Source organism: Perca fluviatilis, chromosome 20, assembly GCF_010015445.1.
Source record: "Perca fluviatilis chromosome 20, GENO_Pfluv_1.0, whole genome shotgun sequence".
Taxonomy (NCBI): Eukaryota; Metazoa; Chordata; class Actinopteri; order Perciformes; family Percidae; genus Perca; species Perca fluviatilis.
The window spans coordinates 5,679,816-5,693,092 of record NC_053131.1 but is presented as its reverse complement, the minus strand read 5'-3'; the positions used below and the strand labels follow the sequence as shown (position 1 = coordinate 5,693,092).

Below are 13,277 nucleotides of genomic sequence, written 5' to 3'. Positions count from 1 at the left end.
CCTGTACCCTATTGGAGTGGTTCTCAACCTTTTTGAGTCGTCCACCCCAAGCATAATCAGGTTGGTGTTCGCGACCCCCATGACCCCTCGACAACGAAAAAGAGATCTGCAAACCGGTGTAAAAAGCTGTTTCTACACGCCTCCCTTTGCTGATTTTGAGTGATTTTTGTATATGCTCTGATTAATAAATGTAAAAAAATAATGCCTTCAGACCCCTTTCTGTGTTCCAGGACCTCCTGATTTACACATGAAGCTCTGAATATAACACAAGAAATGTACAAAACTCACACAGTAATGTAAAAACTATTCCCCAGTCTAGAATATGTTATTTAATTTTTTCCTCCCCAACCATCTGGCGAACCCCAGAAATTATCCCCAGGTTGAGAACCACTGCCCTAGTGGATCCTGCACACACGGCTCTGAATTTTGGAACACTGCCCCAGGTCACACACTGAATCAAACCCTTATCTCAGATCCCAATCTCAGAATCTGCTGGATTTCCCAATGCCCCTCTGACTGTTTCCTCGGACATGGATCCTTCCCTGAACTCTGCCCCTAGCACATTAAGTATTATGTTCAATAAATCTTGTTTGTTCACGTTCACTTCTTGTCTCTGTCTCAGAGTTCTGCATTTGAGTCCAAGTCAGCTAACCTTAACACATTTTGTGGCATGATGAAGCATTAAGACACAGTTCGAGCGCTCACCTCATCCTCCTCTCCATGGACATGGCGCAGATGTTCCTCCAGCGGCGGTCCAGGCTGCGGGTGGTCTGCTGGATTGAGTCGTTCTCTGAGTCGCTGCCGCAGGCGTCGGCGTCGTGGAGCAGGATGTCGCAGAGCGTCAGCACTGACGCCACGCTCTCCGTGTGCTGCTCGATGTCCCGCTGCAGATCCTGTGGGTCAAATGGCACAATCGATAAACGTCGTCCTCGTCTATACAACGATACGGCTCGGAAGGAAGATCGAGGCGCATGTTTGAGGGATCCCTGGCATGGTCTCTTTGAGTTTGAGTTCGCAAAACAGTTTTCAGCTGCTCAAATAAAGAAACCCATAATTTAGCATTTGTTCCTGAGTGTAGGGCTGCTTGATAATGGGAGGAAAAAAAATATTTTATTCAATATTGAAATCGTGATTATTTATCGTGATTACTCGTTGACTTTTGAAAAAGGTGTTGCATTTGTTGAAGTTAAAAACAGTAAAACAATCAACAGTGAAAACACCTTGAACTGTGAAATTTCCCTCAATACTTTTCCTGTTGAAATTTATTTTCTCATTTAGAACACAAGACAAAATAAGAGACAACATCGTTGTTCTCGATTAATCCGTTTGTTGTTGTGGAGGAGCGAAATCGTAATCACGATTAAACATTCAAACTCAGTACAGCAGCAGAATGGAGAGTCCTCAAAGCAGCAGTGGAGTTACAGCAGGAGAAAACAAGAGTCTGGATGGTTTTCACTGTCAGTATTTCAACGCCAGATATGATTTTTGGTGTCTGTGTCTCTGAGTGAGAGAGAGAGAGCCAGAGAATCAGAGCGTTTCGTCGGTTCGTTTGTTAGAAGTTACAACTCTCCGGGTTGCCATGGTGAGAGATGAAAGCTTAAAGAGCCCATCCACGGGGGAGTCATTTCAACCATCCTTCATCCACTAATGGAGAGAGCTGCAGCCTTTCTTGAGGAGCCGTCTCTTTCAGCCAGCCTGGCTCTGTGCTCCGTTTCTTTCTTAACTTTTACTTGTTTCTGTCTGTCCATCATAAATCTCTCCTTCTCTTTCATAAACCTTTTCCTTCTTCAATCATTTACTCTTTCCTCGGATATGTGTCTGTCTAAATTCAGACAAAGTAAGTACTACTTTGGAGAGGAGAGAAAATGAGGTAACACTTTACTTGAAGGTATCTACATAAGAGTGACATGACACTGTAATGACACATGAACCCTAACCGTAACTCTAACCCTAAAAATAACCCGAAATGGGGTCTGCTCGCAGGGGGCGGCGGCGTGGCTCAGCATCTGACGGAGCTTTGATATAATCAGACCTTTAGGCTTTCTGCAGGCAATACAGTTAAAGTTACGTGAATGAAAAGAGTGTGAACATTTTATGTAAAATATTTAAACAAACAAAAAAAAAGAAAAAAAAAAAATACAACGGCTTCCTTTCAAAAGTCTGTGTGTCAGTACACGGCACAACAATATCCCAGCATCATGTTCCGTTTAGTCTATATCCACGATGTTCCACTTCCAGGATTGCACCGTTGCAGCAGGAAATTTCGCCGGAGGTCACTCTTTTTGGCCGGATGTCCTTTACATGCGCTTTCTTTGTGTTGGAATTTTAAACTGCGGTGGATTTATAAGGACTATGATTAAATTCTCCTCAGATCTCTGCAGGGTAAAAACAACCTTAAAGTTCAAACAAGTTCCTTCCCGAGGCTATTTTGCAGCGGCACCGTGGCTCCGTCCGGCGCTTAGCGGTGCCAATGACGATTGTGATTGGTTTTAAGAAATGCCAATAAACTACAGCAAGGATTAACAAAGTTAAATCATCAACTATCAACCTATGGGAAAGTGCAGCAGCACAAATATCAGACCTAATGACCTCTGCGCCACAAGAACTAGAGGACAGTGACTAGGCAAGGTGCAATTTCTGTTTGTTTATTTGTTGTTTTTTTCCTTGAGACCGCAGAGGGTGGGTGAGGGTTTCTGTTCTGATATTTGCATAAAAAAAACTACAATAAAAAGTTGATCTAAAAAAAAAAGAAAAAAAAGAAAAGAAATGCCAATAAACCAGAGCATGTTTTTCTCCTATCCCGGAATGCTGTGTGGACTAGCCAGACCCTCCTCCGCAGCGCTGTGGAGAAAGGTCTGGCAAAGCGAGACTATGTGCGGTGTAACATTATTATCTTTAACATCACAATCCAAAACCTATCCATAATTTTAACTGCTCTTATGGAGCGCAGAGCAACATTTTGGTGAGCATGGGCATGGAAAACAGAGATCCACCAGAAACATTTCTAAATGCACAGTAGGGCGCAGATTTAGAGATTTTCTTTTTTTTAAGATATTACTTCTGATAGTAAGTTAGTTCAAATTGCCTTAATAGCGCCGTAGAAAAAACACGTCGTCAGTCATCCCGTTATGCGTCTATACTTGGGATCGACTGAATATCCGGGCAGATATTGACAAATTATCTGTATCAGTGTTTTATTTAACCATTGACCAATAAAGGTAATTATTAAAGGGTGCGCTACTTTGGCTCCGCTACAGCTCTGTCAGCAGTCTGCAACACTTGCAACTAACTGTTGTTTGTTTAGACTTCAGGAAGCTATTTTTGTATTGATTTATTGATTTACTGTGATTATGCTTAGTGTTTCAATTTTATTACATACTTGCCTGAAGCATTTAAACAAACTTTTGTGTTGGAGTTTGTAACATTCCAAAATGTGAATTTTTACTGTAAATGCATATTGGTTCCAAATATCCATTTTCGGTTTCTACAAATAATCGGTATCGATATCTGCCCTGAAAAACTATTATAATATTGGTCAATCCCTAATCGATACCTGATCCAAACGCCAATCGACACACGCCTAATCAGTGCATCAATTGAGTACAGTCTCCTCCATTGTTAATGTTTTGTTAAATGAATGCATCTGCGCAGTTCTGATCCACAAACCATCATAACTAGAAATCTAGAAAAATAATCCAAACTCTCCTGGAACCTGCAGGTATAGCCAGCACCGACAGGTTCTGGTTTCATACGGTCAGTAGCTTTTTGTGAACATGAAAATTGTTGCGTCAAGCACTTTGCCTGACATGTTTTTGATGGAGTGGAGAACTTTCAAAGTTTAGAAGATGTTGAGCTTCTCAGAAAAAAAAGCAATGACTCGTCGTCAACCAGTGTTTGGTGGCCAGCCAAGGGAGCACTATGGAGAAACCATGTTCATGCATGCCGACAGTCCACAAAGATGCATAAGTGCTTGAAATTTGATTTAAATAACAGGGAGGGAACTGTCTTAAACGTGTTTCGAAAAAATACTTTTTGATGCAACAATTCTGTCAGCAATTCGGTAACACTTTACTGGAAGGTATCTACATAAGAGTGACATGACATGAACACATGACACATGAACCCTAACCTTAACCCTAACCCTAACCATAACTTGTCATGACAAAAACCTGAAAGAAGCGTTATGTCAACATTTATGACTTGTTTATAATGTTTATGACACGTTCATGACAGTGTCATGTCACTTTTATGTAGATACCTTCAAGTAAAGTGTAACCAGCAAATCTTTTAAATTTCAGTTCCATTTATTAGAACTACTGTCCTAGTTGATATGTTGCTGTGACTTAACTTCTGCAAATTAACCTATTTCCCCTTCCATCTTTAATTATACACAAACACACAAATCTGATCATGAAGGCAGTGAAGTAGACAACTTACTGTACCAAAAAGTTTAAATCTCAGGAATCTTCTCTCTGTGAAACTTCCCATCCCTCCTCATCCTCTCATACCAGAAACCTTTCTCCTTTCAGTAAAGTAGCAGTACGGCAGGCTGCAAATGGACGAACAGGCTAACGTCCATTTTCTTTCTTTGGACTGCCGGCTGAGGCCGAGCTCTCGGTGCATTTAGTGTCTCTCCCTCCCTCTCTACCCCTCTTCCTGCAGCTTGCTGGGACTTTACTTTGCAGGACACATTACTCTACTCTCCTGTTATTACGCTGTGGATCACTACAGGGTGGCAGGAACATAAAGGCTTTAAAAGCAGGCTTGCATCACTAGTGAACGAATGAGGTACTTCCTTCTAAAGTCCACTCAAAGTGCCCTGCGGTGTCTCCCCTCAAAGTGGAGTCTCCATTCTGCCCCGCGCCATCGTAAAGCTTTTTAAGCCTTTAGTTAAGCTCACTAGTTATAAAGGTGCGAGGTCTGAGGAGGCGCTGTTCTATATTTTTTACCGCCGTCAGTTACCATTTGGAAGTTTTCTTTCACTTTAACAAAACAAACAAAATGTAGTGAAATTCTATTTCTGCATTTTAACCTATCCTAAGTATTAGGATGCAGTGTACTGCTATACATAGAGCATCCGGGTAGCAACTTGGGGTTCAGTGTCTTGTTCAGGGACACTTTGACATGTGGCCGGATTGAACCGCCAACCTTGAGCCATAAGCCACCCCTTTACATAGAAACATCAGAATATCTCCTGTTGAGGTTTAATCATTTTACCTTTGTTCCTGAGAGCTCCCTTTTTTCTGTCAGTGTGGTTTGGTGAATGGCTCTAAACACAACAAAACCAATGAGCCTCAGTCACTGTGGCACTGGACTCAATTAACACTGTCTACGCATTAACTGAGAAGCAATTTTACAAGCCGTGCCCTGGCCGCCTGATGAAAACTTCTCCCACCTTGCTTCTCTATTGAACCGCAGCTGACTTGACTTCCAATCTTGGTCTTCATCACTAAGACGCTAAACTGAAGAAAGCTCCACGTTTTCCTCTTGATGCAGTTCCGTCTGCTCCATCTTTTGATTCCTGTGAGACCTTGGTCTCAGTTTCTGCCTGTGCTCGATTCACTACTGTACACCACCCTCACACACATAACTCCTGGCTACCCCCTTCCTGGATTCCCAACTTCAGTTCCCCACCTTTTGGATTTAGTTAACTCCCTGCTTGCAAAATTCAAGTTTGTAATAGTCTCGCATTGCCAGACCTTCCTCCACAGCGCTGCGGAGGAAGGTCTGGCTAGTCCACACAGTATTCCAGGATAGGAAAAAAAGGGCTCTGGTTTATTGGCATTTCTTTAAACCAATCATAATCGTCATGGGCGGTGCTAAGCGACGGACGGAGCAACAGGGCATCTGCAAAACAGCTTCGGGAAGGAACTTGTATACGTTCAAAGGTTGTTTTATTTGTGCAAGAGAAAACTCAGATTGGACAGATAGTGTAGCTAGCTGTCAGGATTCACCCTGCAGAGATCTGAGGAGCAGTTAACCATAGTCCTCATAAATCCATCGGAGTTTAGAATTACAACACAAAGAAATCAGAAGTTAACGGACATCTGGCTTAAATGAGGGACATCCGGAGGAATTTCCGGCAGCACCTGAACAATCCCGGAAATTAAACGTCCTCGATATAGACTAAGTTTGCAATAAACCTTCCTTCAACTATACTCCTGCCTCCTGTGCCCCCGTGTCTAGCGCTTGGGTTTCCTAGCTCCGCCGTAACACAAACTTGTCATTAAAACAAGAATCATTCCGTCTTGGCCTACCTGCTGCTCAGCTAGTTTCCTCTGGATCTCGTCGCTGTGGCAGACGTTGTAGACCAGCGGCTTGGCCAGCTCTGCCTCGATGCGAGACAGCCATGTCCGCAGGTTGCTCATGTTCTTATCCAGCTGCTGCACCGTCACCAGCGTCTCCTTTAGCTTCCTCACCCTGCGGAGAGAAAAAATGTCACGTTATAGAAGGTGTCGCTGGAGTTTCGCTGGTCAGAGACGATGAAACCTGAAACTGTTTTATTCCTCTGATCTTCCTCTCTTCTACATAACTAATTTGAAGAAAAGCCTGCACAAGAACAAACCTGGCAACATATCCTCCTGGGGTGTTACTAGGTCTGGGTACCGAATTTGATACTTTTTAGGCACCGACCAAATTGCAAGTATCGAGTATCAAAAAATGCCTCTACATTCAATACCCAATTTCAATACCTAAGGAGTAAATCTCATCAGTGTCAGTGAGCCAGTACGCATGCAGAATGCTAATAATGTTTGTGATTGGCTGTTTAGCGTTACACGTTGTAGAGGCAGGTAGAAAGACAGGGCTCACGTAGTAGGAGCTGGAAAATAAAGCTCCTGCTTTATAAAATTGGGATAAAAAAAAGAACGTTTAGGAACTGGTATCGAAGTCACAGTATTGGTATCGGTATCAGAGATGTTCCGATACCAATACCAGTATTGGTATCGCCTCCAATACTGCCTAAAATGCTGGTATCGGTATCAGGAAGTACTGGAGTTTATGCTGATACCACGTAATAAAGCCCAAAAGAAAATCTACGTTAAAGTAGTTTATTTATGTTCTTTTTCCGTTATAACTGACTGTTAAACTGGATAATAAAAAAAAGTTCTGTAGTATTCATTGTTTGTGTTTGTTCATGTTTCACAAAGAGTTTAACCTGAACCATACCGACAACAAAGATAGAAATCATATCACATCCATACGGGGATATACAGTTAACAAAATATATGACACACTGGTATCGGATCAGTACTCGGTATCAGCCGATACACAAGTTCAGGTATCGGAATCGGTATTGGGAAGACAAAAATTGTATCGGACCATCTCTAATCGGTACCGGATATTTTTGAACGATACCCAAACCTAGGTGTTACTACTCTATTATGAAATTATTTAAAACGTTCATACAGCTCTAATCTCCTCAATTTTCATCTTAGATTGGTTCCTGAGGGTTAACCAGCAATTTGTGCATTTTTTCTTTAAAGCTTTAGTGAGTAGTTTCTGTCTCCCCCATGAGGAATTCTAAGTAATAACAACAAAACTGTTGCCACATCCACATGATACAAGCCTTACGTGATCATGCATGTGCCCCCATCCATCCTCCACGCAGTTGCTAGTATGCAAGGAGGACACGGAGGATTGAAAAAACATGATGGACTCTTCAGAAGAAGTAATTATCTTCACTCGAGTTTCTGCGCGCGAAAATCCCCGGGTGACACAATCTTCTGAACATAGCAATACTGAGAGATCCAGAGAGAGTTGTGTGGAGCTGATAGTCTTAATTAGCTTTGTAGCAACTCATTTGGCAATGGCTTGAATGTAACGGACGTTTATTAATATCAAAAAGTTACGCACTAAAGCTTTAAAGCTATAGTGCGTAGTTCTGTCGTCCCCATGAGGAATTCTAAGTAATGACAACAACACTATCCACATGGCGCAAGCCTTCGGTGATCGCACCCCCACCCTCCTCCACGTGCTTGCTAGTAGCTTAACCCGTCAAATCAAGGAGGACACGGAGGATTAAAAAAACATGGACTCTTCAGAAGAGGTAATTATCTTATAATTTTAATGGCCTTCTTCGTCCCCAAAGTTTATAGTTTTATATCATAACAGAAGTTATCTCAGGACACTTTACAGATATAGTAGGTCCAGACCACACTCTATAATTTAGAAAGACCCAACAATTCTCTCTGAATGTTTCTTAGCGGTGACGTAAAAACGATCACTCAAGCTTTAGCGTGAAAATGTCACTGGACATTTTGTAAACACATACTGACAAATACAGAGAGAGTTCCGTGGAGCTGATAGGTGTAATTAGCTTTGTATCAACTCATTTGGCAATTTCATGAATGTAACGGACACTCATTAATATAAAATAGTTGCGCACTATAGTTTTAACATTGTGGTGATTAACTCATTTTTTACAGTCTCTTACACCAACAGGGGATATTTTACATTTTTCTCATTGTCAGCATACTTCCCATGAAAACACTAACGTGTCCACTAACACGTATTGTGTGTGTATCAGAGAATGATATATCTTCTTCCTCTGTGCCATAGAGCTCCATTGTTGTCCAAAAACTATTAAAACCACATCAATTGAACTGAAATTGAAAAGAAGCCATTTTCCCAGTTCAAACACATCTGATGCGCTGTCTGTCTGATGTGAGAGGAAAATAATCAGAGCGGGGACACTTTGAGATGCAGTGTGAACACATCCTCACGTCATGGTGCAGAAATTTGAGTGTGGCCGTCCACAGTGACAAACCCACCCATCACCCTGCCATTGTTAGCACTACGCCGCAGATTAGCACTGGGGCAGCTCGGCACAGCGTGTGGGAAGTGCTGCTATCATTCTCGCGTATGACACAACAGGAGCCATTACAGGCTGACCTACATCTGACTGAGAGACTGCATTCCAGTTCAGCTCTCAGGTCAGTGACCCACATCAGTTCACAAACAAGCACAATGACCGGTGAGAGCCATCCACCAAAATCCACCTCTGAGTATCTTAGAGTGTGTAAATAATTCAGACGTGTGTGTGTGTGTGTGTGTGTGTGTGTCACTCTAATTATGACACTGGTGCAGTGTTGTGTGTTCTATAAATATTAATTAGTACAAAGGTGGAAATCACACAATGACAATGACATTTAGCAGTGGAGGAAGCTTTTCTCAGCCAACCTAATATTGGATTTTCTAACACCTCGAGATGGAAAAACTTTTTCATTTTCTCTGAAGTTCAACTGGAAGAGCAAAGAAAGGTTGCCTGGGAACTGGACAAACCTATTACTTTTAATAATATTATTATTATTATTGGCAAATGTTGGCAAATTAAGTGTCTACTCTGCTCTCCAGTTAAAATTGTCCATCTCAATTTCAGCTTTCTACAAACCAACTCTTTTTTCATCTTGTTAAACTACTTTTTAGAGATAATAAAATAGGTTTTCAGGGGATTTTCTGAGCCTCTTGTAAAGGAGCATACTGTATCAGAAAAAAAAAAATCCCCAACCTTAGAGAAACATGAGTTTGACAGGAGGACAGCGATATTAAGGTCAGTGCATTTACAGGAAGCAGCAGGTTGTGCAGAAAGACTGCGCCTCAAACGAACACATCACAATATTTTCACGGTTTAATGGTGATGTTCTATCAACATTAGTATAAATAACATAGTAGTGTATTTAGTATTTATTATAAGGATCCCCATTAGCTGCCGCCTAGACGACCAGCACGTGTGTGTGTGTGTGTGTGTTCGTGTGCACGTTTGATGCTAGTTCAGATACTCAAGGAGTCCAGTGTCCATGTAAGCCAGCACAGCAGGATGATGCAACAAAGCAGCTGTCATCCAACCGTCGCTTAGCTGCGTTATGCTTTACTTTCTGGCCACGCTGAAAAATGTAGGGGGACGTTCTTCATCTATTTTTGGCTCCTGATGCATCTGAATGCATGTTTGCGTTTGCATGCAGGTGTCAGCCCGGCTCACAGTTGCATGTCTCTACAGTAGGACGTGGCAGTGAGTGGAGGGGCGAGAGCAACATCAGTGACATAATAAAACATGCTGCTGCGATCATAGATGGACATGTATCGGCTCTTTGCATCCACACACACGCTCATGCACACACCTGCACCTGCTGTCCAAGCGGCCACCTAAATACCGACACACACAAGACGGTTCGAGCTGGCAGTCTCAACTGAATTTGCTCTGCATGCGTCTGCCTGTCTACATGCCTGCACCGACAAAGCCTGGCCCATCCCCCTTTGCTCAGGCTGTCTGTGTCTCCCTCGCCTCCTCCTCCTTCTTTTTTGATCACAACAAAACAGCCGATCTGCTCCTATATGCCCCGCCGGCCTCCTCAGCCTCATGCTGGCCGGGTGCGCCGGGGCACGATGAGGGCGAAAGCTACTTACGGGCTGCTGAGGAGGCTACTCCATGGTGATGGCTCGTCCGCTAGCAAGCACTCCCCCCCCCCAGCAGTCCGCCTGTCTCCTCCCCTCTCTCCAAACATCTGGATGCAGTAACAGGTTCACTCAAGGACACACTGGAACAGGATCATTCTCCCCTTTTTTCCTGTCTTTTTTAAATATACACAGGTTTTAACAATAAGGGGTTGCCCAATGACCCGGGGCAAGTAAAAAGCCACTTAGGGCAAATTTATTATAACAACCCACAAAAAAAAAGAGTTTCAATATTTTTTTCTGATCATCAATGTATCATAAATTACATTATACAGGATTGGAACCTGCTTACAGTTCCACATTGATTTCCAGGTCTTTTAATAAACAATTCTACGCTATCAGTGCTGTTAAAGTGTTTGCATAAAACATTGCTCATTTGTAGTTATTGTAGATTTAGAAACAAAAAAATACAAATGTTCCAACTCAAACTCTTTGACGTAGTGGAAATAACGGGACCTACAAATGTATGAGGTTAAAGAAATTATAGATAGAAACTAATAAAAAAAACTATTTGTATAGGGGGCAGTCAAAATTTACTTCGGGCCAGTAGAATCTTTTTTCACTTGCCCATGTTGAACCCTAATACGGATTTATTTTTTTGTTCTATCAGATAGTCAGATAGTCTAATTAGACAGTTTAAACAAGTGAGTGTGATGAATGTTATGTGTTTAAAAAGACAACAATCCTAGAAATAAAGCTCTGAAAGTGTGTGCAAGTCTCTCTGTGGGTCTCTTTATATATTTGGATTAACTACTCAACAGGACCAAAGATTGTCGTTCAAGGCACTTACGAGTAGAAAAAGTACATATTTAGGCTGGAAACAAACCATCTGTAAAACTGCAACAACAAACAGAAGGAACAAAAAAACAAACAGAATCCCATTAAAGTTAGTCCAGGTTACAGGTGCAGCTGTCGACCGCTGTTACTGTTATTGGATCCGACCTCGGACGGTAGCGTCAACAGGGCTGAAGCTGCTGACACAGACAGACCCAGCAGGGAACGTTAGTTTGGAAAACCTCCATCTGCCACCTTCTTCCATTTCAAATAAAGCAGCTCTGGGATTCAGTGCACTAAGGGCAAGTAATGCATCACAGGACTGAATGATAAGAGTGACAACAGGTGGAGAAGGAGGAGGAATGACACACAAATACACAGAAAGAAAACCATAAATATAAAGCCCCTTTCACACACGGATAACATAACATTACCGGCTTCACCTATCTGTTACAGTAATGGCGTTATTCAGACATGAGCTACAATGACCACCTGATGTTTGGCACCTGGTGTGAGGGACGGAGCGGTTGCACGTCTGACAAAACAGCACGCGTTGAAAAATAATAATATCAGCGTGGCCGGGTTGGATCAGTGGGTAGAGCAGGCTCACATATACGGAGAGGTTTATGCCTCGACGCAGAGGTCCAGGGTTTGAATCTGACCTGTGACGATTTCCTGCATGTCTTCCCCCTCTCTCCCCTAGCTGTCCTGTCAAATAAAGGCAGAAAAACCAAAAAAATTATCTTAAAAAAAAATAATATCAAGGAGGAGTGTTTGGACAAAGGACAAGGACACTCGCCACTAGGCCTCCAACGGATGATTATATTTATATCGATAAATCCACTGATTATTTCTAGACTAATTGATTAATCGAAAATAGTAAAAAAATATCCATCTCAGTTTTTCAAAGTCCAAGGTGAGGTCTTTAAATGTCATGTTTTGTCCAAAACCCAAAGATCTTCAGTTTAATATGGTATACAACAGAGAAAATAATGTTGCCAGTTCTGACCTAGTTAGATTGCCGTGCTGTAAAAGTTACTCGGGCGCCAAAACATTTGTTGCATGTCTGAAAGTGGCTTCAGAATGCAGTTATGTGGGAAGCTTTATACCTAAACATCTGCATGTCATGTGAAGAATAAAATATCCTTCAGTCCTCATAGCAAGTGTCAGTCATCTCATCAAAATACTCAAATCTCGAATTCATCTTATTTGCCATCACACACAGACACACACACACACACACACACAGACACACACACAAACTCCCACTTCTTTGTCTCACAATCCGTGTTCAGACTTAACAAATCACAAGCCAGCAACATGGGAAGTGTGCCATCTTCGCCATGACGACAAGATCTACAAGCACTTGGGAGGAGAGTGAGCACTGTGTTGTCTATATGTCGGCATTAAACTGCCAAACAACATGACACTAAACAAAATGGAAACGCTCCACTTGAAAAGTAACGACTCGACAAACTGCAGTTTAGAAACAAAAACCCACTGTGTGACAATAAGGGCAGGACGTTTGCTGGACCAGGTGCGAGGAGATGGGAGACAGAGAGTGGGGAAATTGTTTTTTTTTAAAGACAAACATCTGCCTCGCGTACGTCTTATTCAGACAAAGAGGGAGAGAGGATGGTGGCCCCCATTGGCCGCCGAGGCTGAGGGCCCGTCGGCACAAAGGCTTGTGTCAGCAGACGGCAGCTGCTGGGCCGGGTGACGGAGCACCCAGTTTGTTTTGGGGGACAAAGGCGAGCGGCCGACCAGTGCCAACGCATCTAATCCTTCTGCAAGTCAAACCTCAGCAGTCATCTGCTGTAACTTAGTTTGGAGAGATGCAGACAAAGGCTGAGGGACTGACATCACTGACTCTGAATCAGCTTCAACTCCATTGGTGCTTATCAAAACATGTGACACAGTACTGCAGGACTCTGACAATGACACATTAATGTAAACACTGACTCACTTCACACCTGTGAAGTAAGCTTCTTCTCTGCATGTTGTGCAGATGAGGAATATGATGGAAACAAATTGTGAAATGGAGAGGGGTT

General features: G+C 42.5%; 1 protein-coding gene across 1 annotated transcript in view; it reads right to left on the bottom strand.

Annotated features, from left to right (window-relative positions):
• LOC120549411 (nesprin-2-like) overlaps positions 1-13,277 on the bottom strand; it is a 141,706-nt gene that overhangs the window by 22,035 nt on the left and 106,394 nt on the right. Inside the window, exons 35-36 of the mRNA XM_039786316.1 lie at positions 6,258-6,420; positions 706-893 (exon numbers count right to left, since the gene is read on the bottom strand). Coding sequence (XP_039642250.1) covers positions 706-893; positions 6,258-6,420 — 351 coding nt within the window. The remainder of the gene's footprint in view (positions 1-705; positions 894-6,257; positions 6,421-13,277) is intronic.